Source organism: Anabrus simplex, chromosome 1 (assembly GCF_040414725.1).
Source record: "Anabrus simplex isolate iqAnaSimp1 chromosome 1, ASM4041472v1, whole genome shotgun sequence".
In the NCBI taxonomy this organism is placed as follows: domain Eukaryota; kingdom Metazoa; phylum Arthropoda; class Insecta; order Orthoptera; family Tettigoniidae; genus Anabrus; species Anabrus simplex.
The window spans coordinates 707,796,125-707,822,862 of record NC_090265.1 but is presented as its reverse complement, the minus strand read 5'-3'; the positions used below and the strand labels follow the sequence as shown (position 1 = coordinate 707,822,862).

Here is a 26,738-nt window from a genome sequence, read left to right as displayed (position 1 = left end):
TACCTTAGTTTTGTGGTAAGGTGTCATGCGTCAAGTGTGTTCTGTGCGTAACGAAGTAGGCCATTATTGCCTAGGTAATTTCAAAATTCTCCTCTGCCTTTATTGAAAGTTGATTTTCCCTTGGGTTTTTGTTTTCTGTATTTTTGCGAGTGATTATGGCCTTTGTTGATGCGTGTGCCGTTCCTATTTTGGAAATTTTAAAATTTTTGCTGTTGTGCTGTGTGTTTGGTACACGTAACGGTGTGTGATTTTGTTATGATTCTCATCTAAATTATTCGTACATCTTTCAGTGTGTTTAGGCATTTCATTGCCCGTGTTCGAACTAACACTACGCTTGCACTAGCCTCAAAAACTTTTTAAAAATTTCATTATTATTATTATTATTCTTCTGGTAAAAGTGTAAATTGTTTTATCTCTTAGGGAATATTTTATTTGGGTTTGGTTAGTTTATTTTCATTCCTATTGCGGGCGTTTAATCCGATCCTTGTTCTAATTTTTTAGTAAACCCACATTTATGTTAACGGTTGGTAAACAATGCCACTGTAATGTGTTCATTTAATCGAGGTCTTGGACAACCCTAGTGTGAAAGATATGGAGCCTGCTTCTTATCTTATCTTTTCTGTTTATTGTTGTTTATCTCTTCGTGCCTGACTGTTATGTAACTTATTATTATTGGGGATATTGTGAATTGTCGCGGGCGCGATAAGAGCATCTTGCGGATTGCTCCATGAATGCTATTATGAATTGTTTCTTTCTGAAACTGCGTGTTTATTTTTCCGTCTCGGTGATGCGATGTGAACTGGCTCGTTCCTTTTTATTATGTTCCGGTATTTAATTTTTACCCTTGTTTAACATGAATTTTGGGAATTTAAATTTTTAAAATTCATTTGGGCTGTATTTCTGATTCTGGGTGACCCTGTTGTGGGGACATTATGGTTTGTATTTGTTGTGTTCTGTGTTAATGGTGATATGTCGGTTGTCCTTCATTAATGGGTGGTTTGGTGGGATTTTAGCTTCCACTGGGGTGCTGTCAAAAGCCCTCAATTGGTCATCCAACCGTTTTTTTTTTCATTTAAATTTTATATATTATTTAACATATCTGTAGTCTAATTATTTGTTATGTTATGAGTAGGGTGGTGCACCAGAACTTTTATTATTCATTAAAATGGTACCTTTTACTATAAGAATATGTTATTTACAACTTACATTATTTACTAAAAATTAATTATGCTACTTATTTTTCTGTTCATTGCAAATTTTACGTCAGTATTCAGTATTTACCAAACATTGATTTTTAAAATCTAATTTTAATGTATCTATTATTTAAATAATAATAATATTATTTCCATTTTGATAATTTTGGTGTCGTTTGAGACTGAATTGCTTCGTGGTTCCTAGGATCCCCTCCTCTATCCTTTTTTTTTATGGGTAGGTTCCAGCACTCTTCCTTGCTCCCTTGTATTTTTTGATGTGTTATTTTCTGTTTTGGTTTCATTTGCTCCTTGTTTATATTGGTCTTGTGTGCACACTTCCCTATGATGCACGTCATTCATTATCATTGTTAGGGGGTGTTGCATAGTCCTTCCGGTTTACCCTCTGGTTCATGCAGCAAAGGTGCACCAAGTCTTGTTTCAGTAAAACGTGTTAAGAAAATAGCTGCCCCGAACCAGAATCCCACCAAATGTGAGATGCGCTCTGTTACAGACTTTTTTTAATTGCAAAAATTGAGCACCCAACGGAAATTCACTGGCAAATTGCTGGTGCCAATGGGAACACTATGAACAGACAAAGTGATGTCACGAATTCTCTGAAGGCAGGACTACTACTACTACTACTACTACTACTACTACTACTACTACTACTACTACTACTACTACTAGCGTGTGGTGCTGCAGGTCTTTCGAGACAACATGAAGTGTGAAACTAAACAAGGCCACTGAGCTAGCTGCAAGCAGAGGATTGTGGATATGCATTGTTAATTCACGGAGGCTTATAGAATGTTATGCCTTTTGATGATGATGCTTGTTTTTAAAGGGGCCTAACATCTAAGGTCATCGGCCCCTAATGGTACGAAATGGAGGACATGAGATGATAATTAAAATATTAAAATGTATCCACTGACTAGAGTTTAAAATAAATGCTGATGAAAAATGATTATGAGATTAAAATAATTAGTGGATCTAATTCGCAATGCCTTATGTTCTAATAAAAGTATAGAAAATTGAGGTGGTTATGCCTTTTGGTGTTCACTCATTATCGAAGACGTATGTACCAATATTATTCTAAATAAGGGAATAATAATAATAATAATAATAATAATAATAATAATAATAATAATAATAATACGTCAGCTTACGTGGGGGTCTGGTTCTGAAATGAGTAGGAGCTAGGCATAACCCTGCGTAAGACACTGGGGTGGGGGGCCTCAACCCCGACACGGCGTGTCCCATATGGCTGATAGGGGAAGCTCCTGTAGATATGCAGGACAGGTGTGAATAAGGCTTAGCCAAATAAGCACCCGCGGATCAACTGAGGTAAACAGAGAAAGGGTCAACGGCCTCGACGGCAGAAGAGGACATATCCCAATGGCAGAAAGGGCGGAAGAACCGAATCAAATCCACTTCGCGTCTGACTTGTAGCAAGCGGCAAGTGGTCAGCGTCTGATCACCAGAGGTGCGGCTGTAAATATGCTCCAGGAACTAACAATCCCTGGTTCTACACCACTAGCGAAAGCTAGAAGATTGCTTACAAGCAGACATGACTCGTACAAGTAAAGACAAAATTACCCCAGGTGGACAATCCACCCACTCTAAAGTGGCAACCAAGCATTCGGATTCTGGGGAGCTTGGGCGAATACGAGAGAGCAAGTCGGAGTGCTCTGATAAACTTCCACGAAAGACTCACACTTTCATTGGCACATTCAACATTCAGACACTGATTCAAACAGGAAAACTGCACAATCTCACAACAGAACTTACAAAGCAGAAAATCCAAATTCTGGCCCTACAAGAAACACGCTTCACTGATTCAGAAACGATGGATTACAATAATTATAGGATCTTCAAAAGTGGAACAAACAAGAAAATTGGTAAAGGAGCAGTATTGTTAGGAATGGCCTTCTGTGTAGACAAAATCTTTGGATTCAGTAATAGAGGTGAAACCCATCAACAATAGGCTTATGACCTTAAGAATCAGGCATACAAACAAAAAATACACCTTTATTAATGTGCATGCACCAACAGATGGAGACAATAAAAAGGAGCCTGAAAAAACAGAAAGATTCTGGGAAGAACTTGAAACAGAAATGGCCAAAATCCCTAAAAATGATGTGAAAATTCTACTCGGTGATTTCAATGCACAGCTTGGCAGAGAATACAAATACAGGAGGACAGTGGGAGACTATCCAGCCCACAGATTCACCAATAAAAATGGCACACGCCTCATTGAGTTATGCCAACAAAATAACCTCAAAATTATGTCAACATCACTCCGGAAGAATCCCAAAAAGCAAAAAACTTGGCGATCACCCATCCATCATTTAGGAGAATTTCAGATTGATCATGTGGCAATATCATATGATTACCAAAAGGAAATTCATGATGTGCAAGTGCGCAGAGGTGCTAACATCGATTCGGATCATTATTTAAGCAGAATCAAAATTAAATTCACACCCATAGGGAAATTCAACAGGAAAACATCGGTGATTCCAAAATTTGATCTGCACAAAATCAAGGACTCCAAAATTTCAGAAGAATGGGAAAAACGACCTGCAGAGAGCTGGGAGAATTTCCAGACTAAAATCATCGAAACGGCGAAGGACCTAATCCCTCTTCGCAAGAAACCAAAACGACCTTGGTGGAATCAAGAATGTGAGACCGCACTAGAAGAAAGGAAAAAGGCATTTCAAAACTACAATTGTAACAAATCAGAAGAAACACAGAAGAAATTCTTCGAAGTTCGCAAGCATGTATCCAAGATTTTAAGACAAAATAAACGGAAATACGTCAATGTCCAACTGAAGTCAATTGAAGACAACTTCAAAAATTACAACACACACGATTTCTACAAGACCTTTGCGAACCAAATTAAAGGATATTCCCCACAGAACCTTTGCTTTCGGAAGCACGATGGTAAACTAGCCTTGACAAATAAGGAAAACTGCCAAGAATTAGCTACATATTTTTCACAGCTTTTAAATTGTCCAGAACCCAAAAAGAGATTCCCGAAAGTACAGCCAGAAATCATACCGGAAAATTCGGCACCACCAACTCAAGAAGAAATTTATTCACATATCAAGAAACTTAAAGACAACAAAGCATCAGGGGAAGACTGAATTGTAGCTGAACTTCTGAAAAATTTAGGCCCAAATTCACTCACAGAAATTACACAAATAATCCAAAACATTTGGCAAACCGAAAAGCTTTACAAGTTATAAATCTCATTTTTCAATCGTATTGGAGTTCAGAGTATCAAATTATTATAATTATGAACCACCTTTCCAATACATAAAATCCTTATATTCAGGATGAAACCATTTAATCACAAATTGGACATGTTTCACTCAACTTTGTGAGCATCATCAGCAATAGTTAACAAATCATTGGTGGGTCAGGGCCCTGATCCTGGTGTATATCACAAAAGAATGTCTAATATACATTGATAAAATATATAAATTTAACAATTTAAAAATAATCAATAAGATTATTTATGTCTATTAAAACAATTTAAAAAAATCAGATTGTTTAAAATGTAAAACGGAATGGATGGCTTAAATGTTAAAAATAGTATATGGTAATTAGATGTTCTTAAAAATCGTTGTCCAACATATCTACGCTCGATTATATTAAGACAGTTTATGATAAAATCAGTTTTTCAAATCAGGGTGAGTTCTTATTATAGACTATGTTGCTGTTTTTAAGAATAAACATGATGAGAAACGCTAAAATCGCACATGATGGTTGAAAAACGAGTTCACTGGTGATAAAATGTCGTCTAGATCGGCGTAATTTAGCCTTTATGGGACTCCTTGCGTTGTAATTTCTGCCATTATTTTATGCAGTAATATGTTGAAATTGTTCTTCTAACGAAAAAATGCTGATCTATTATATCACTGGTGATAAAATGTCGTCTAGATCGGCGTAATTTAGCCTTTATGGGACTCCTTGCGTTGTAATTTCTGCCATTATTTTATGCAGTAATATATTGAAATTGTTCTTCTAACGGAAAAAATGCTGATCTATTATATGAAATTGATCGAATGTATCCCGTGTGTGAACTGGTCCCTTGGTTATTTACTTAGGTTTGACGGTAAGGGACCAGTTCACACACGGGATACATTCGATCAATTTCATATAATAGATCAGCATTTTTTCCGTTAGAAGAACAATTTCAATATATTACTGCATAAAATAATGGCAGAAATTACAACGCAAGGAGTCCCATAAAGGCTAAATTACGCCGATCTAGACGACATTTTATCACCAGTGATATAATAGATCAGCATTTTTTCGTTAGAAGAACAATTTCAACATATTACTGCATAAAATAATGGCAGAAATTACAACGCAAGGAGTCCCATAAAGGCTAAATTACGCCGATCTAGACGACATTTTATCACCAGTGAACTCGTTTTTCAACCATCATGTGCGATTTTAGCGTTTCTCATCATGTTTATTCTTAAAAACAGCAACATAGTCTATAATAAGAACTCACCCTGATTTGAAAAACTGATTTTATCATAAACTGTCTTAATATAATCGAGCGTAGATATGTTGGACAACGATTTTTAAGAACATCTAATTACCATATACTATTTTTAACATTTAAGCCATCCATTCCGTTTTACATTTTAAACAATCTGATTTTTTAAAATTGTTTTAATAGACATAAATAATCTTACTGATTATTTTTAAATTGTTAAATTTATATATTTTATCAATGTATATTAGACATTCTTTTGTGATATACACCAGGATCAGGGCCCTGACCCACCAATGATTTGTTAACTATTGCTGATGATGCTCACAAAGTTGAGTGAAACATGTCCAATTTGTGATTAAATGGTTTCATCCTAAATATAAGGATTTTATGTATTGGAAAGGTGGTTCATAATTATAATAATTTGAAACCGAAAAGCTCCCGGATGACTGGAAGATTGCTCTAATCCATCCACTACATAAAAAAGGCAGCAAGTTAGATGTAAACAATTACAGAGGAATCTCTCTTGTATCAGTCACATACAAAATACTATCAGCCTGTCTCTTGCATAGAACACAACAACAATTAGAACCCAAATTATCAGAATTTCAAGCAGGATTCAGACCAAACAGGTCATGCCCAGAACAAATTTTCAACCTCAAAACCATACTTAAACTACGAGCCCTCAGATAAAAGCCTACAGTATGCACATTTGTAGATTTCAAAAAGGCATATGATTTGATAGACAGACCCTCACTATTCCAAATTCTAGAAGAGAGAGGACTACATCCCAAAACCCTAGAACTCATAAGACAAACACTAACGGGCACAAAATCTAAAGTGAAATTTATGGGAGGAATTTCAGAACCCTTCGACATTCAAACAGGTGTGAGACAAGGTGATGGACTCTCTCCTATTCTGTTCAACGTCGTCCTAGACAAGGTTATGGAAGAATGGGAGAAGGAACTCAAGAAACGTGAATCTTGGAAACCCATCCGATTGGGCTTTCCCAAAAACCACCTCTACGTACCATAACTTGCATTTGCGGACGATCTGGTGATTTTAACAGAGGATGAGGAGACTGCCATCAAGCAGCTTGAGATACTTAAGGAATCTGCAGAAAAAGTGGGACTACATATTTCATTTGAGAAAACTAAATTCTTCTGTTCAAAGACAGATATCACGAGCCTGAGAACAAAATACGGTAAAATCGACCGGGTCTCGTACTTTAAATACCTCGGAGAATTCATCGAACCGACAGGCCTTGAGAAGATCTCACAGCAAAACCGTCTCCAAAAAGTCAAGAAGGCATTAGGGTTAGTTCAAGACATCTACAACAAACAATGCATGTCAAGACAGACAAAAATTCGGCATTACAACACAGTCATAAAACCAACAGTCCTTTACGCAAGTGAAACATTATCACTTAACAGTAAACAAGAATTAGAAGAAATAAAAAAGCAAGAGAGGAAGATCATCAGGAAAATCCTAGGAGCAAGATATACCCAAGATGGTTACAGGCTACAATCAATCAAAACAACAGAAAAAGTTTCAAACCTTGAAATTGACATTAAGAAAAGACGAATGAAATTCTTTGGACACCTCACAAGATTACCAGAAAATCGACTGTCAAAAAGAATATTAAATTATGTTAGCTCACTTAAGAATTCAACACCTTGGCTGGACGAACTTTGAAAGGACCTCAAAAACGCAAACATATGTGCAACAGACATTTTAGAAAGAGACACCTTCAGACACAAAGTCAACAAGTGGGAAGTTACATCAGAGCAACCAAAGCAAAAACAGTGCAGACCGAAATGGTCGGAAGAACGTAAACAAGCCTTCTCAGAGAGAATGAAAGCCTATTGGAAGAACAAGCTAATAATAATAATAATAATAATAATAATAATAATAATAATAATAATAATAATAATGGCATTTTTACGTACTAATGACATTTTTCTTTCAAAACATACAATCTTTCAGTATTCAGTCTACAAGTTCCTGTGAACCAACTAAGCACCTGCATAAATCTATACCAATGGCACTGTAGCACTACAAAAGAGAAAAATGCACCATAATTTGATTCCTGCCACTGCTATGCCCTTCTAGGAGAACAGTACTACATACTAAGTAGTTGAAATGAACCACCTGTTCTAACAGTGAATCACACTACACTTCGATTGTTTTACATTTCTTCTAAACTGACATTTTATTAACATATTGCTGATGGGACCCAAGTAGACTCTTATTTGGGTTGCCGAAGTCCCTGGTGGGACAAAAGTTAACTCTTGTTAAGAAGACTAGTACATTCGATGATATCTGTTGGATTTTTTGGAACTAATTAGCAACCAAGGTTGAAAGAATCTCAGTAAGCTCGGTCTATGAATCAGGGGTAGAGCATCGGCCTCCAAATCGCAAGATAGTGGGTTCAAATCTGGCAGAGGTAATCGGATTTTTGAAGGACAGAATAAAGTACATTTGACACTCAACATTGTACAATGTTGGCATGTAAAACATCTCTGGTAACACACTTGGTGTTTGCCAGACAAAATTCATTAAAAAACTCAGCCACATACTCCAAAGAGAGAGTTGGTTTATTCTGCCATCTAGTACGCCTACAGTAAAACAGAACATCGAAATTGTTGAGCAGAGAGCCAGATGGCATCAAGCAGCAGCCGAGGCATACGATTATTATTATTATTATTATTATTATTATTATTATTATTATTATTACTATTATCATAATTATTATTTTATTACAGAATCTCAGTGACGAAGTTCCGGATATTCCATGCAACCATTTATTTTTGTCATCTTTCTGTTTATGCTTCATTTGTTTTGTTTCCTAACCTCGCATTAACATTGTTTAAAGTGCCATGAGAAGGGTAAGGCGAGCTTTCCAGGCTGACAGTGTTCAGATGCAGACAGAATTTTTAACAAACTGTACGTGCATAAGTAATTGGAATTTGCAAGTGATGCTGAAGAACGTGAGTTTGATATTGAAAGCCATTTCTTAAATCTGAAACTCATCCATATGTAACATGGAAATGCTGTAGGGAACACCCACATTTAGTCCCAAAATGGGGCTCCATAAGTAACATTCGTGTCCTGATCTGTGTATATAGACCTTAGGATCTAGTATCTCCGTCAAGCAAAACCTAAAGAGAATGAGACCGTTAATACAGTGAAGTTATTTGAATTTTGAGCAGACAGGAGGGCAATCGCACTCACTGTACCACCATTGTTGTTGCTGCTTATGTCATCAGTTCATAGACTGGTTTGATGTAATTCTCCATGCCACCCTATCCTGTGCTAACCTTTTCATTTCTACGTAACTACCACATCCAACAGTTGGTCATTCAGTGGAACCTCGATTATCCGTTCCCGGAAACTAAGTTTTCCCGGATTCTTTGTTCAAATTACATGGTACCGCGAACATCCTAATTAAATCATGTTGTAAAAATCCTGAGTTATCCATTCCTCGAAGAAACTATATTCTGGATCAACCATCCAGAAATTTCAGTCCCATCAACGTTAAATCCTCGAACAAGCGTTTTTCAGGAAAAAGTATCTCACAAAGGACGGCTATGAGATACGTATGGATCTTGATGTTAACGTCCCATCATTGTGATAATTAGAGTAAGTACTGTTCTCGGAAAGCGATCGGTGGTGAACTTGCATAAGGGATCATGTTAGCATCGCATTCAGCTGGTATTATTTAGGGAATCCTTGGAAATCATAAAGCAGTGAGTGGCCACAGCAACTGGAAGGAGACAGAGAGCATTTTGACAAGCTATACTTGAAGACGGAATGAGTTTTGTCAAATGTTCGTACTTGTAGAACATTTACATTATGTCCAGAGTTAGATGATTATTTTTGACTTTTTCGATTGTATTGTCGAACAGATTATTGGCATTTCCTTCAGGGCACTATATTTGGGCCTACTTACTGGGCTTTCAGACAGGAATAGAAATGCTCCTTCCTAATACAGATCTCATATTTTTACATGATCAGATACGATCATGGTCTCGAGCTCAGAAGAGATGTTACATCTTACTATATGAAGCCATTACTGTTTGGCGCCTATTATAATATGGGATTTTTACATACCGTACGTTTTTATGTTAAAATGTCCTTATAAAAACAGCAGTAGTTATATTCATGCAGCGTAACATTTAAAGAGTTTGTAACATTTCCCACTGCCTTGTGCAGCAAGCGCGCTTTATAACCGACTCATGGAATTCAGTAGGTCCTGGTGATACATAACGGTTGTGGACCGAGTGCTACGGCAATAAGAATGAACACAATGTACACTGACACACACAAAAATATACAAGTATGTACAATGTCTGAGTAACAAAATGTGTAGTTGATACTCTCTAGAAGAAGAGTTGACTATACACTGTATCAGCTTAAGCGGAGAATTTGGCAATTGGTGTATTAAGTAACCAAGCCGTGTTGATGGGCTGCATGGTTGATTATTGTGCAGAATGTGAAGTTTTTTGAATTCTTGTTGAGAAGAAAGCAGACACTGCATGTGGTGACATTAAATGGTGGAATTCTCAGTTCATAACGGAAAACAAATTGGACCTCGCCCTATGGTGTGTGTAACTTAGCTGATAGTGTGCGACTATGCCTTCAATTCTAAAGCAGGTGAAAATCACTATGTTCGAGGTCTGGGCTATACAGTGGATGGTTGAAAACTTCCCACTTGAATTGTTTGAGAAGGTCTTTCGTCATTTTGGTACAGTGCGGTTGAGCACAGTCATGGATCAAAATCACGCCAGGTGAGAGCACGCCTCTTCATTTGTTCTGAATCACTCTGTGGAGGCAATGAAAAGTTTCACAATAAACTAGCTTTGTTACTGTTGCCCGCTGCTCCATAAAGTCCACCAGCAAGATACCTTTATGATCCCAGATAAACAGTAGCCATTGTTTTCCTATTGTTCAGTGTCAGTTTAAACTTTTTCAGCTTGTTCAGAGAAGAAGGATACATCCACTGCTTAGACCGTTCTTTGGTTTGTGGAGCGTCATACAGGATCCAAGTTTCATTGCCAGTAATGATAGACTTTAAAAACTCTTCCCCCTCACTATGGTAATACGTGAGGAACATTACGGCTGATGCCATTAACCGAGGTTTGTAATCGTCACTCAATATTTGTGGAACCCAATGTGAACAAAGTTTCCGGAATCCTAAGTGTTGAGTCACGATTGTGTACAGAGAAGACATTGAAATGTCTGGGATTGCTGTAGCAAGTTCACTGATCGTAAAGTTTGTTGTGGACAAACTCATCAACACGCTCAACCATGGGTACGGTAGCGACAGACGTGTGTCCTTGCCCACCTTCACCATGGACGTCTGTTTGCTCTTCTTTGAATTTCCGACACTATTCCCGTACACCACCTCACTCATACAGCGAAGGATTTCAGCTGTGCTACATCCTTCTGCTTGCAGAAAACGCATCATATTTTGCAACTCACACTTGACAGGAGTACTGATACTTAGCATTAAGGGTTTTAAATTTCATGTTGTTGGTCTGTATTGAACTGAGAATAACATATGAGTAACAACACAGTAAAGGTTTCCACCTATTCAATACAAAATATATTCACAATATTTTAAAATTACATAGAACTAGTTTCGACCCTTCTACCCAGGTAGATCATACGTTAGTATAGGTCTCACTAGTGTCAGGTAAGCCATCCGTATAGCATTCGACTTGCATCCAGGGAGGTTTCTGTGCATAAAACCGAGCACCCTGGCAGCTTTGCATCTCACTTCCTCTGTTTGTGTGTTCCATTTTAGTTGTTCAGAAATGGTTATTCCTAACAAATGCATGGTTTTAACTCGCTCAATGTGTACATTATTAATGTTATATATCCATTCTACTAGGTGCCGAGACCTACTTAACCGAATGTATTTACATTTGCCAGCATTAATGTTGAGATCGTTGACGTAACACCACACCGCTATAGTGTCCAAGTCCGACTGTAACTTCAGACAATCCTCTGCACATTGTATATTCCTGTACATTACAGTATCATCAGCATACTGGGCTATGGTTGAGGTCGCACATTTAGGTAAATCAGAGACAAATGCATTAAATAATAAAGGTCCCAAGACGGTGCCTTGACATACTCCTGAGGTTAATTTATTGGTCGAAGATTGAACTCCATCAAATACAACACAATACAACTTCCCCTAACATTCATCTGTCTTAATTTTAACAAAAGTCGTTCATGAGGGATTTGGTCAAAAGCTTTAGACCAGTCCAAAGCCGTGCAGTCTACCTGAACAATTTTAGATTTCTCCAGGGAGAACTGTTACTCATCAATAACCTTCGTTAATAAAGTATTACAGGATCTTCCTGGAAGAAAACCGTGCTGGCTTTCACTTAGCAGATTACCTTCCCGGAAGTATTCCCGTATATTAGAGGCTACCAGTCCTTCCATACATTTACACACGTGAGACGTGAGGGACACTGACTGATAGTTGTCAATGACTGCTTTGTCCCCTTTCTTGAACATCGGAACTACATCAGAACACTTCCAATCTTGAGGCAGTGATCCACAGTGAAGCGACAGGTTGAATAGTTCGCAGAGAGATGGTGCCACTGACTCAGCGCAGTCACGGAGTATTAGGCTGGGTATTTCATCAGGGCCGCTCACTGCATGGGGTTGAATCCTCTTCAAACTTGCTAGTACCTCAAGTTCCGAGAAGTAGAGGCTGGTGAGAGGGAGGGGCGGTACGGGTGTATTGGTATTGGTTATATACATGTTCCCAGCAGATTGTGCCTGGGAGAAATTCTTTTTCAATTTTTCACTGAAGGCTGAGGCAATGTCTACAGGAGTGGAGATGGACTTCGCGTTAGCTTGAAAGGAGCTTGGTGCAGCGCTGCCACGGGGATTTCCAGTCAGCTTTCCTGAAGTTATATTGAGGCCTGGATTTGTGTTTGACAGGTTTTCTGCAGTCTAGGGTGGCTAGAGTCGCTTGAATGGCGTGGTGATCACTGAAGCTGGGTATGACTTCAACTAGAGACACTGAGGAGGGATGATTGGTGAGAAATATACCTAATATAGAACGGGATGTTTTGGTGATACATGTTGCTCCTAAAACAAGCTGTTCCAGAAAGATATCGTAGAACGCTGTTAGGAATGTGTCTGCCAATGGATTTCCAGGGATGGGAGTGGAATCACAGGTTCATATTATGTCCAGGTTAAAGTACCCTGTGAGGTAGATGGCATTGTACTTGTGCTGAATGAGTTGCATTCATCTCAGAGATTCCAGTAATCCTTCATTTATACAGGGCTTGGATTTCGAAGCCCGATATACACTACCTATGAAGAATTTGTTTCGCCTACATGTCACCACCACCCATAGAGCTTTACTGTCAGTCTCCAAGTATCCTAGTCGGAATGGTTGTAGTTCCGGTCGTATAGCCAAGAGAACACCCCCTCCAGACGTCCAGGTTCTATCCTTCCTGAAGACCAAGTATGGTTGCGGAAATACTTCACCGTCATAAGTAGCACTGCTCAAACCATGTTTCACAGACACTTACACGATTGATGGTTCGATACTTGCCAGTGATGCTCTTATCTCCTGCTGTCTCCTATAACCCATTATTCAACGGGCATTAAGTGAGAGAATGGTGATGTTTCGGGAGCCCTGTACACTGGTAACAGAGTCATTACTATTTACAGAGTTATTTACATAATTTCCTTTATCTGGCACTTCAAAGAACGAGTTCGATGGTACCGGAAGACAACACTTCCAGCACTGCCAAGACGAGACGCCACGTTTAATTTTATGGTAATCAGATGGAGAGATTTTGGTGCAGGTCTTATGCATGGACATTTCACATGACACACACTTCACGTACAGCTGATTGATGCGGCCCTTAGAACTGCAAATATGACATTCTATGTTACTCGCATTTCTGTTTGGAGGCCCTGGATTTGTTTCTATGTCACCACACACACAGCTATGGTCAGGAGAATGAGGTGAAATGTTGATGAGGGTGGTCTGGCAACCCTGCACCTCACTTGAAGCACACTGCCAGTACCAGCGGTCACGTACACATTTTCAATGGCGCACCATGTTAAGCATGATATTTAACAATTTTTCACAATTAGCAAATTCTCTTGGAGGATTGAACCACTAGGACACTCACTGAACACCCCACCGTTAAAGATCGCTTTGTTACTTTCACACGTGATGCGTTTAACCACTATAAACAACAAGAAAATACGGAGCACTTGGAACACTACATGTCGACCTGCTGCCATTTTGCTTTTTTCATTAATATTCAGCATCGACAATGATTCCAGGCCATCAATATTGTTAATTTTTACTTATATGATGGCTTTTTAAAGTGAAGTTTGTTCGATGTACTCATTTTTGTAGTAGATCTTTGATCAATTTTATACAAGGTACCAATAGTTTGCAAGTTTTTTAATGCATTCAATTTCGTAGCAGATTTTAGAACAATTTTTAACCAGGTAACTGGCAGGGTTTGAGGTAATGATATGGCTGATGATGCCCCCTAGGAAAGGGCAAAACATGTCCTAACTCTTATTTTAATAATGTTTTAACTCTAACTTCAACATTTTGAATTGTATTGAATAGGTGGAAGTGAAATAAATTTCTTACATTTATTATAACAATAATCCTTTCGCTACGCTGGTTGTAGCAGCTTACCCGCTGCCCTATTTTCTTATTCATTATTAAACCAACTCCAACAAATAAATGTTTGGAGGATAAAATTAACATGTATTTTGTTTTCATCTGAAAGAAGCAGCTTTATTTTAACACTGCCAAACAAAAAATACGTTAATTTTATCCTCCAAAAAGTTTTTTTTTTTCCATCGGTGAGGAACTTCCTCCAATTAGGGAAAATGATGGTTAGCCCAATTTCGTGTGCATTTATTCATTTTGTGTTAATTCTGTAGTCGCCTGATCAAAATCCTGCTCTTCCTGCCAACATACTTCACTTAAACCAACTACTTCTAACTTTAGACTATCCAGTTTCCTTTTCAGATTCTCTAACCTACCACAACGATTCAAAGTTCTAACATTCCATGCTCCGAATCGCAGAATGTCAGTATCCATCTTCCTGATGATTGCCCCCCCTCGTGTAGTCCCCACCCAGAGATCCGAATGGGGGACTATTTTACCTCCGGAATATTTTACCCGGGGAGGAAGCCATTATCAGTACATCACAGAGAGAGCTGCATGTCCCCATGAAATAGTTACGGTTGTAGTTACCAGTTGTTTTTAGCTGTATAGCAGTATCAACACAGCTAAGCCATGTTAAGTATTATTACAATACCATATCAGTCAATTATCTAGGGTGCCGCCCTTGTAACTTCTGAAAAGCTCCCATCTTCCTTTTGATGAACCATTCGTTAGTATGGTCTCTTGACAGATACCCATAATGAAGTCTATTTGGTACCTTCCTGTGTTTCCCAGGTCTCTTCCACGTATATAGCCATTGTTTGTGATGTTTGAACCAAGTTTTAGCAAGGACTAAATTATGATCAGTGCAGAATTGAACTAGCTGACTCCCTCTTTCATTCCTTTGTTCTAGTTTGAATTCTATGGCAATACCCTCTCTTCCTTGTCCAACAACTGCATTCCAGTCTCCATCACAATTACATTCTAGTCATCTTTTACGTATTGTATTAAATCTTCTATCACTTCATGTATATATTCTTTTGATTTCTTTATTATATACTGAACTAATAGGAATATGGACCTGCATTACTGTGGTGGGCATTGGCTTGATGTGTATCTTGACAGTAATTCGTTCACTATACTGTTCGTTCAGTATGCTATCATAGTAGCTTACTCACTGCCCTATTTTGTTATTCATAATTAAACCAACTCCTGCATATCCCTTATTTGATTTTGTATTAACACACTGTGGACGGGACCTGAGTTTACTCGTGTTTGGCTGGCTGAACTTTGCTGATAGGTCCCGAGTTAACTCGTGTTCACGAGACTTGTACATTCAGCTCAGTGACATCTGTTGGAACTTCTGAAACTGGTTAGCGGTCTAATTTGTTGTTGAAGGCTTTCATTCTGCTGCCATTTCTTAGTTTTCCGACCTCATGTTTACGTTGTTCCAAGAGCCATGTGGTGAGTAAGATGGCACTTCCCAGACTGATCGCATGTTTAGATCAGGACAAAATATTTACCGAACTGCATGCGGCTAATTATTTGGAACGCCCAAGTAATGCTGGAAAACACGAGTTTGATACTGAAAGCTCTTCTGATGAAAGTGAGAGTAGTGATGATGAAGATACACACCCTTGAAAACAATATGAAGTCTGTATAAGTTTCCGTATGCCCCTTCACCAAGGTCATTGCTACACAACTTATCACACCAGGACTACTTCAGAAGGTTTCCAGTAAATTTGATCAAACTCCGTACACTGTTAGTGAAGCCAGGCTTGCTTTCACACTAAGTTGCTCAGGAAATGGCCGGGCACAGGGGATGGACAGTGCGAAGAGCCTGACCAAAAATCCTGTTTTTCCTGCCAATGTACTTCACTTTTACCAACCATATCTAATATTAGTGTATCCATTACCCTTTTCAGATTCTCTACCCTACCACAACGATTCAAACTTCTAACATTCAACGTTCCGAATTGCAGAAGGTCGGTATTCACCCGGAGACCCGTGCGGGGACTATTTAACCTCCAGAATATTTTATCCTGGAGGAAACTATCGTCAGTGCATCATTCATTCATTCATTCATTCATTCATTCATTCATTCATTCATTCAGAGAGAGCTGCGTCTTCTCTGGAGTTAGTTCCAGCTGTAGTCGTTTCCTGTTGCTTTCAGCCGTGTAGCAGTATAAACACAGGTAAGCCATGTTGAATATTATTACAAGGCCATATTAGTCAATCATTCAGACTGTCAACCTTGTAACTTGCAACTTCAAAACCATTCGTTAGTCTCGTCTCTCAACAGATACCTGTCTGATATGGTTGCACCTAAGGTTCGGCTATCCGCTTCATCGGAAATCGCAAGCCTCCCCACTGCGGCAAGGTCACAAGATTTACAGGGAGTACTACCGTATTATAATAATACTACTGAAATACGTATTATAATGAACAGATAATACTTTCAGTGCGGGGATAAACCCCGAATGTTCCAAAGCACGAGACGCCCCTCTTAATACACATCTTTATTTACATAGAACACCTCATACTTCAAATCATCACAGAAACAAGCAGCAGTGAATACATTCCCCTCACCTAGGGATGTTGCATGGAAAGGCAACTGGCCATAAAAGTGGATGAAGTTCATACGGAGTGCTGACCCCAAGATTTTGGGAAAACGACAAGATGACGATGTGGCTCTCCCAACTTCTCAGGACCCTCCTCACCAAGCCAAGTAGTTTCTAGCCTATGATTTACTACTTTACCTTAACTGTCTTGCTCACAGTAGTCAGCTTCTGAGGTCGAGTGGATCCTCTGGATGCAGCCGGGTAGGTTTTAAGCTGTTGGCTCTTCATGAACTGGTTCATAGCTAATTCCTGCTGCTGCAGCTGCTGGTGTCGCAGTAGTTGCTGGTACTGGTACTGCATTTGTGCATTCATAACTGGCTGCTGCTGCTGTTGTTGTTGCTGCTGCTGCAGCAGTTGTTGCTGTTGTTGCTGCTGCAGCAGTTGTTGCTGTTGCTGCAGCTGTTGCACGTACACAGAATGTTTCTGCTGCTGTGGTGTAGTACCCTGTACACAAAATAAATACTGTATTACATTTCTGCATATGATGCCCTCATACACATTTCTTATAATGAAACTGAAATGTACACTAGATTCAACAAACTACTACGAATATACATTCCTTTTTTCCTTGTGTGATTATCCTGTCCCTAGTCTAGTCATTTACCATCTGTATTCATCTTTTTTGGTCTTTATTTACATTTTTTTGTCTCTCACATCAATGTTAAAGACGTCAAGTTGACCTCACAATGAGTGTTGAAACTCACCCACCTAATGGAGCTGGGAAGCCGAAACAAGCTTGTTGGTTGCTGAGAAGAAATGGATGCACAAGAGCCAGGACTAATGAGGGGAGAGCCAATCTACGAGGGGCGTTCAATATATAATGCAACACATTTTACAGGGTGTTTCAAAAAGGACTATACAACTTTGACAGCTCAGAGTTATTTATTCATTTCAGTTACAGGTATGGTTTTGGTGTCATCTTGACTGACAATAGATCAAGTTTTGACTCACGTGGTACGCTAGTACAGAATCGCGCCACTGCAAGCGCTAGCGGCAGTTGCAGCAAAGATGGCTGCCTTCACCGGTCCCGAGCGCGCTCACTGTGTGTTTTGGTTTGAAGAGTCGAAGTCATCAACAACTGTGCAACGTAATTTTCGTACAAAGTATGGTAAAGATCCTCCCAGTAGGCCTACTATTTATGAATGGCATAAGTGCTTTACTGAAACTGGATGTTCGGTAAGCCATAAGAAATCCTCAGGTCGTCCACGTACTTCTGATGATGTCATAGAGCAAGTGAGACAACGCTTTGAGGACAGTCCTCGAAAATCGACATGGCGTGCTTCTCGAGAGCTGGGCGTCACACATACGACTATTTGGCGCGTGTTGAGATAACGGTTACATCTCAAACCATACAAGTTCACAATGGCACAGCATCTAAAAGACACTGATAAGATTGCTCGTAAGGACTTTTGTGTGGACATGTTACATCGGTTGGAAGAAGATGAACATTTCATTGGAAAGATTATCTTTAGTGATGAAGCAACTTTTCACTTAAGTGGTAAAGTTAATAGACACAACCTGTAGGATCTGGAGCAGTGAAAATCCAGTGAAAGCGCTAGAACATGAAAGTGATAGCCCAAAATTGAACGTGTTTTGTGCATTGAGCAAGAGCAAAGTTTACGGGCCTTTCTTCTTCAGTGAGAAAACTATCAACAGAATAGTGTACTTAGATATGCTGGAAAACTTTTTAATCCCGCAGATTGACGCTGATGACCAAGAACTCAGCATACACTTCATGCAAGATGGCGCACCACCACACTACCTCTTCAACGTCCGGGATTTCCTGAATGTACGCTTTCCAGGTAAGTGGATTGGACGAGGTGCACCAATTGCATGGCCCCCACGCTCACCAGACCTGACACCTCTTGACTTTTTCTTGTGGGGATTCGTCAAGGGTACAGTGTTTGTTCCACCCTTACCGGCTTCTCTACCAGAACTCAGACGTAGACTCTGCATTGCAATTGAACGAATCACGCCTGACATGCTCCAGCGAGTTTGGCAAGAAATTGACTTCAGACGGGGTGTGTGCCCCATGACCGATGGAGGTCACATTCAACCTGTTTAGGTAAAACTTGATCTACTGTCAGTCAAGATGACACCAAAACCATTTCTGTAAGTAAAATGAATAAATAACTATGAGCTGTCAAAGTTGTAAAGTCCTTTTTGAAACACCCTGTATTTCTCGGCCAACGATAGGTTGCAGCACTATAACTAGCCTTCAAAATGGCACCTGTAACAGGTGTGTACCAAACAGAGAGCACCTATCGAGTTTCTTTTGGAGGAAAACCAGGGCATCGCAAATATTCATAGACACTTGCAGAATGTCTATGGAGACCTGGCAGTGAACAACAGCATGGTGAGCCTTCTCCACGACAACACAAGACCTCACACAAGTCTGCGCACCCCACAAGAGTTCACAAAACTTCAGTGGACTGTTCTTCATTACCCACCTTACAGCCGGATCTCACGCCTTCTGACTTCCATCTATTTGGCCCAATGAAGGAAGCACTACGTGGATGATGGGGAAGTTATTTATGCAGCACAATGTTGGCTCCGAAATCTACCTAACCTCTTTTTCTATGAGCTAGGTATGTTGTTTGATTCATCAGTCCATAGACTTGTTTGATGCAGCTTTGCATGCCACCCTATCCTGTGATAATCTCTTCATTTCAACATAACTTTTACATCCCACATCTACTCTAATGCCGTGGCATTGAATGGAGATTATGTTGAAAAATAGGGTACTGTAGCAAAAGGATTGGGGAAAAACACTGTGTATGTGAATCCTCAATACACCAAACCTGCTGTTAGAAAAAAATAAAGTGTTGCATTATTTATATGGAAAACCCTTCGTATTTGAAGATGGCAGTGTATAAAAATGTGGAGACTGTCCATATCCTTTTGTGTTTCTTCCAATTTCACCCTTTTCCCCACACTGACCAGTCACTGTTTTTATCGTATTATATGTTCCTTTCTATGTTTCTATCTTTCTATATACAGTACACCCATTTAACTACTAATAACTAAGCCTGTCTATGGAATTCTGTTTTTTCTAAATTCACCAAGCCTACTTTCTTATGGCGTACGTATGTTGTTTGATTCATCAGTCCATACACTCATTTGATGCAGCTCTCCATTGCATCCTATCCTATGCCAATCTCTTCATTTCAACTTCTACATCCCGCATCTACTCTAATCTGCTCGTCATATTCATACCTTGGTTTACTCCTCTTGTTCCTACCGCCTACACTTCCCTATAAAAAAAAAAAAAAAAAAAAAAAAAAAAAAAAAAAAAAAAAAAAAAAAATAAAAATAAAAAAAAAACCTGAATAAGTCCTGGGTGTCTTAAGATGTGTCCTATCATTCTATCTTCTTCTTGCCAAATTTAGCCAAATCGATCTCCTCTCACCAATTCGATTTAGTATCTCTTCATTTGTGATTCGATCTATCCATCTCACCTTCAGCATTCTTCTGTAACACCACATTTCAAAGGCTTCTATTCTCTTTCTTTCTGAGCTAGTTACTGTGCACGTTTCACTTCCATATAATGCCACCTCCAGACAAAAGTCTCCAAAAACATCTTTCTAATTCCTTTCTATATATATATTTTTTTAATAAAAGAAAGTTCTTCCTTGCTTGTCCTACTCTGCATTTTATGTCCTCCTTACTTCTGCCATCATTAGTTATTCTAATACCAAAGTAACAATATTCATCTACTTCCTTTAAGACTTCATTTCCTAATCTAATATTTCCTGCATCACCTGGCTTCATTTCACTGCACTTCATTGCTTTTGTTTCGGACTTATTTATTTTCATCTTGTGTTTCTTCCCCAAGACTCACTCTATACCATTCAGCAATTTTTTCAGATCTTCTGTAGTCTCAGATAAAATAATATCATTAGCAAATTTCAGGGTTATGATTTCCTCTCCTTGGGTTGTGATTCCCTTTCCAAATTCTTCTTTGATTTCATTTACCGCCTATTCTATACAAACACTGAAAAAGAGGGGGACAAACTGCAAGACTTGCCTCATTCCTTTCTGGATTGTTGCTTCGACAAATTCTGGTATAATTCGAGCAAAGTCTTTGTATTGAAAAATAAAGTAGATCATTTTGATAATCATGTAATTATTGTCCCTCAGATTAGATATTTGGCTTTATAGTCACGACTGACAAAAACAAATACGAAAGTTCCCAGTTCGATCAAAATGGACTTTTGGAAGTCTTTGCTTTCTTCGAAACAGGTTGCTCCATCATTATGTTGTTGTCTTGCGTTTATCTATTTCACTGATAAACAAGCCGTCTATCACCGACAACTTTGTCGCTCTCAGCACACTATACCATCTGAATCAAGCAGAGTTGAGCTGACTCGGACTGATGCACAGTGCACAGAGCCTCTGCGCCTTGCTTCGTACGTGTGACATTTTCAGCGTTTTTAAAGGCAAAGAGATATCACTGGACTATTTCCACAGGCGTTTCCTTAAACAACATATTCTATGCTGAGCACCTTGCCAGCAGATTCCACCTACCACACAAGATGTGGACTGCTCTGAAGAGTCATGATAAACCATGGAAGTATGTTCCAACACTGGTGCGAGACTGGGGAACATCACGACAAACAATTTTCTGCGTTGTGACTGACTGCAAGTTGTGGGCCTATCCAGGCAATTGTGAGTGACTTCCTCAGATCAACAGATGAAGCAATATTGCACAGTGGCTTGAAGATTTTTATCTCTTCAATTATGATGTGTTTTTTCATGTTTTTGTTTTCTGTTCTTGTATATACTGTAAATATTTGTAAATTATACTAACTTATATAAGGAAGGTTCTCTCCTAACCACAAATGCAATACTCATAAGCAGACAACACATCAACAGACGGCAAGAACTTTCATACTGTGTACATCCGTGGAACAATTTCAACTCTGTTTTACTGAATGTGACAGCATCATTGATTTGAATCCATGTATTATTATTATTAACTTTATTGGCCACATTGGACCAACTGTTTTGAGATCCTCTTGCATTTCTTTGATCCTGTCTTCTTTCCCAGATTTCTCATCACTAGTTGTTGTAAAATCCTGTTTTCTGGTAATCGTAAGATGTGAAAGAAATAAGAGATTCTTTTCTTCATCATGCTGGTAACTGGGTCAATCTCTCGATAGGTACACTTTTTCTTTGAAGGTAGTACTGTTCGATTTTTCTTATCTGCCCAGTACTACTTCATTCGTTCTGATCGCAGTGTTCTTAATTCATCTGAAATCTCTACAGGCCTTGTGTGCATCATTTCAGTTGAAAATTTGTGATTCTTAAGAAGGGTGGTAATTTTATTCTTGTTCTCTGCATCTGTAATTTCGAGTCCAACTGTTTTGAGATCCTCTTGCATTTCTTTGATCCTGTCTTCTTTCCCAGATTTCTCATCACTAGTTGTTGTAAAATCCTGTTTTCTGGTAATCGTAAGATGTGAAAGAAATAAGAGATTCTTTTCTTCATCATGCTGGTAACTGGGTCAATCTCTCGATAGACAGTTCCATTGGGGAGGTCCGGGTCCATGGCTAAATGGTTAGCATGCCGGCCTTTGGTCAAAGGGGTCCTGGGTTTGATTTCCAGCAGGATCGGGAATTTTAACCATCATTGGTTAATTTTGCTGGCACGAGGCCTGGGTGTATGTGTCATCTTCATCATCATTTCATCCTCACCACGATGTGCAGGTCACCCACAGGCGTCTAATCAAATAAGACCTGCACTTGGCGAGCCAAACATATCCTCGGACACTCCCGGCACTAAAAGCCATACACCATTTCATTTCATTTCATTGGGGAGGATTCTCCATACTCCTTCAACCTCGTACATTTTATTTATACAAGTTCTGATAATTCTTCTTTCAGTTTTGAGGAGTTGATCAGTTCCTCTTTCATTTTTAATTTGGAACTAGGTTTTGCAAACATAAGTGGCTTCTGGCAAAGTAACAGTTTTGTAGTGTCGGATCTTACTGTCTATTTGACAAGCAATTTGTTATAAGTTGAGCAGGTTAGAAATTGTGCTTTTTTCATTTTGTTGGTTCTATTTATCCGTGTTCCTTTCTCGTTTAAGTTGTGCATAATGATGACTTCGTTTATGATTAAACTCTCAGGACTAGTCCTGAATAAATTTAGAATGTTGTAATTACATCTAGACAATATTATTATCATCATTGTAATCTCAGTTCAGGATGGACAAAAATTTCTTACATTAACTGACTTTGTTTACATCAAGGGGTTTCAGTGGGATGATCTCAGTATTCTTAAAGGATATTTGTAATCCTATTTTTAATGCAATTTTCTGGAGACTGTTGATGTGAGCATGGACTTCATGTCAAAGGCTAAGAGAGCTAAATCATCTGCAACCCTAGGCAGTTTGTCCTTATTGAGGATTTTGCTCCAATTTTGATTTTAGGTGGGTTTTCGTTTTGCCAAATTTTCACGATGTAATCTAGAGCCACAATGAAAGGCAGTGGGGATAATCTGTCACCTTGCGTATGCCTGTATTTATTGTAAAAGCATTTGGCATTTCTCCCCTGAACTTTACTTTTGAAATTGTGCTGGTTAAAGTTAGTTCAATACATTTTGTTACTTTAGGATTTTTAAAAGAGTGGGTCTATGTATACTATCATAAGCCCTTTTGAAATCTATGAATGAAATAAACAGCTGTTTATTTCTATATTTGTAATATTCCATTATTAGTTTCAGGCTAAGAATTTGGTCTGGGAAACTTCTGTATGGGCGAAATACTCCTTGGTATTCTCCAAGTTGAGGTTCCAGAATGTTTTTATCCTATTGTAAATTATGTGGGAGAAAACTTTGTAAGTGCAGTACAAGAGGGTTAATCCTCTGTAATTGTCTGGATTAGTTTTCTCTCCATTTTTGAATAATGGATGGATTAAGCCTGAGGTCCAATGTTCTGGGATTTTGTCTGTGATCCACATTTTGACTAGATGCTGATGCAAATTTATGACTGCTGGTTTCCCTGCGTTTTTCCCGATTTCTGCAAAGACTAGGTGTTCACCACATGCCTTTTAATTTTTTAGTTCCTTAATTGTGAATTCTACCTCATTGATAGTTGGAGGATCTATTAGATCTGCAGTGGTTAAAATGGGTGTGTCAGTATTTACTTCCAACGTTTCCAATGGGTCATCGCCATTTAAAAGCTTGCTGAATGTCTCTGCATTTTCTTGATTACTATGGGCTAACCTTCCTGCTCTCAGCATTAATATTGGGGGCTCATATTTTTTTAAGTATTTGCCAAAGTTTTTATAATAATCTCGTGATTGTTTTTTTATTAAACCTCTCTTCTATCTTTTGTAAGATATTTTTAAGATGTTTGCATTTGGTTAGTCTGATGATTTTATGGGTTGAGTTTCTTTGTTTTATTAGTTGTAAATATGATTTGTCTGTTCAAATATTTGACCAATTTGTGTATATCTATCTGACATAACAGATCCTGTATAGATTTCTCACCAGATTGTGGCAAGTGCTATTGTAATTGTTAACATTTACACACAGATCTGTGCATGTGAATTTTGAAACATCAATAGTCTGTGTAAACCGCTGCAACTAGTATATGGAGGTATGAAAGTGAATCTTGAACAAACTTAGGTATGTGATGTCGTTAACATGTGTTATCACCATAATTTAGAACTGTACATATCTTGAACAGTGTAATGTTTTCAAACTAATGTATTGCTATCTTGATACATTTAGCAGCTGAAGATGATCCCAATCAAAGTTGTACAAAATGTACTAGGCTTGCCTGCCCCAAGCTGCTCTGCAACAAGCAAAGCAGCTTAGCTTGAGCGTCAGCGAAGCAAGAGTGCATGCGTACTGAGCTGCTAGTCATAGCAGACCAAAACCTGGGTTTCCCTAAGCCTGACGGGTTGCCCGGGACCCGTTCAGACTGCCGGACTTGACAAGATTGAACGCGAAGTTAGCTATCGATGCGACGTGAAGGTGCCGTTATGTTAGTGTAGCTACGTATTGAGTCAAGTGCAGCTCCATTGTAGTTAGAGGTGCAACCAGCAGGAAAATGAACTAATCAACCATACAGGAAATCAAAGAAAAAATTAAAAAGCAGTAAATTGGTGACTGACAAGTGCGTGGAAATGTGTGCCCAGGACTTGAGGCCGTTTACAACTAATGAGGGTGAAGGATTTGTAAATTTAGGGCAAACACTGATAGAAATGGGCAAAAAGTATGCCTCGGTGGATATTAAAAATGCTATACCTTCTCGAGTCACAGTGGCTAGGAAAATACAAACCTTCGCGGACAAAGTGTGCAGTAAAATGCTTCCCGATATAGTGCATGCTATTCATTCTGGTATCTGTGCGAGTACCACTGACCTGTGGACAGATAATTACAAGGATGTGCACTATATGTCTGTCACAAAGAACTATATAAATGCAGATTGGTCTCTCAATAAGTAAGTATTAATATGTTGGGCCTTCCCTGATTGTCCAAAAACTGGTGAAAATATTTGCAGTGAATTGGAAGATCATTTGAAATGACTTGGTGCTTCTCATGAAGATATTTGCAAAATTACATTTGTAATAGACCAGGGAAGCAATATTGTTAAGGCCCTCAGCATATACAAGCACCTTCCATGCATGGCTCATATTATTAACTAGCTGATGTACCCGTGCTTCACTACGGAATTCTAGTGTACACGTTGTAAGCAAGATTGTATTAAATCGCATAGCTCTTAACGTTACCCTAGAAACGTGATGGGAAATTCACCAAACATCTTTTCTCATATCAAGACTGAGTTAGGGAATTTTCACTCTAATGGTAGATGCGCTTGCCTACCATCAGTCACAATCAGGTTGGGGAGTTTTCATTATAATGGCAGACACTCACTCTCCACCTGCCTTTTTACATCCTCAGAAAGACGGTTTTAGTGGTTTTCCCAACTGAAATGAACATATATTACAATGACGTCAGTAGGAAAGGCGCGATTAAAAGCAATGCTTTCATATGAAATACTCGATCAAATGAAACACTAATCATTTTCTCACTTTTAACGAACAGGACTACACTGCCGATCTAACAGTCCACAGTTCCAGAGCTGGAATGACCAAGCCGCAGACAGCCGTGATTCGTGAACACCGTCTTTTTTCGGCGGGGAGAGGGTTGAATAGTGGAGACTCCCAGGGTAAAAACTATGCCCTTTTACTAATCTGTTTCCTAGGAGTACCCGATGAGTCGGAAAATATCAATTCACTACACTGACGCCGGAAAAATCTATCTGACTTGGAGGCAAATTTTTCCTCAAAGCCAGAGGAGAAACCCCCTCTCCACTGATAATTTGGAATAAAATGAATGTATAATAATAAAATGAAGAGGAAGAAGCTTTTCTTAAAAAACGGCTCTTTTCAGGGTTGAATTTTGAGTTTAGTGAATTGTGGTGCTATAATTTGGAATAGCTCTAAATTGTTATTCTAAACCCGGTCATACTACTACTACTACTACTACTACTACTACTACTACTACTACTACTACTACTACTACTACTACTAAGTCAGCCTCTGCCTTAAGTATGCCCACTGCTCATTCAAAACAGCGCGTCAGAGTAGGGGTCGAATAACTGGAATACTGTACTATGAAGAAACAGTGTGTTACGTACCAGCTGTATGAGAAAATGTATGAACCAGAGGAATGACATGCTAAAGAAGAAAGTTTTCTAACTCCCCGGCTATTTCCCACCAATATTCAGTC

At 38.8% G+C, this 26,738-nt stretch overlaps 1 protein-coding gene and 1 pseudogene across 1 annotated transcript in view; one reads left to right on the top strand and one right to left on the bottom strand.

Moving 5' to 3' along the window:
- LOC136857368 (transcriptional regulator ATRX) overlaps window positions 1–26,738 on the bottom strand; it is a 605,506-nt gene that overhangs the window by 22,487 nt on the left and 556,281 nt on the right. The window contains exon 32 of the mRNA XM_068225161.1: window positions 17,134–17,439. Coding sequence (XP_068081262.1) covers window positions 17,134–17,439 — 306 coding nt within the window. The remainder of the gene's footprint in view (window positions 1–17,133; window positions 17,440–26,738) is intronic.
- LOC136858358 (uncharacterized) lies at window positions 18,004–19,031 on the top strand (annotated as a pseudogene).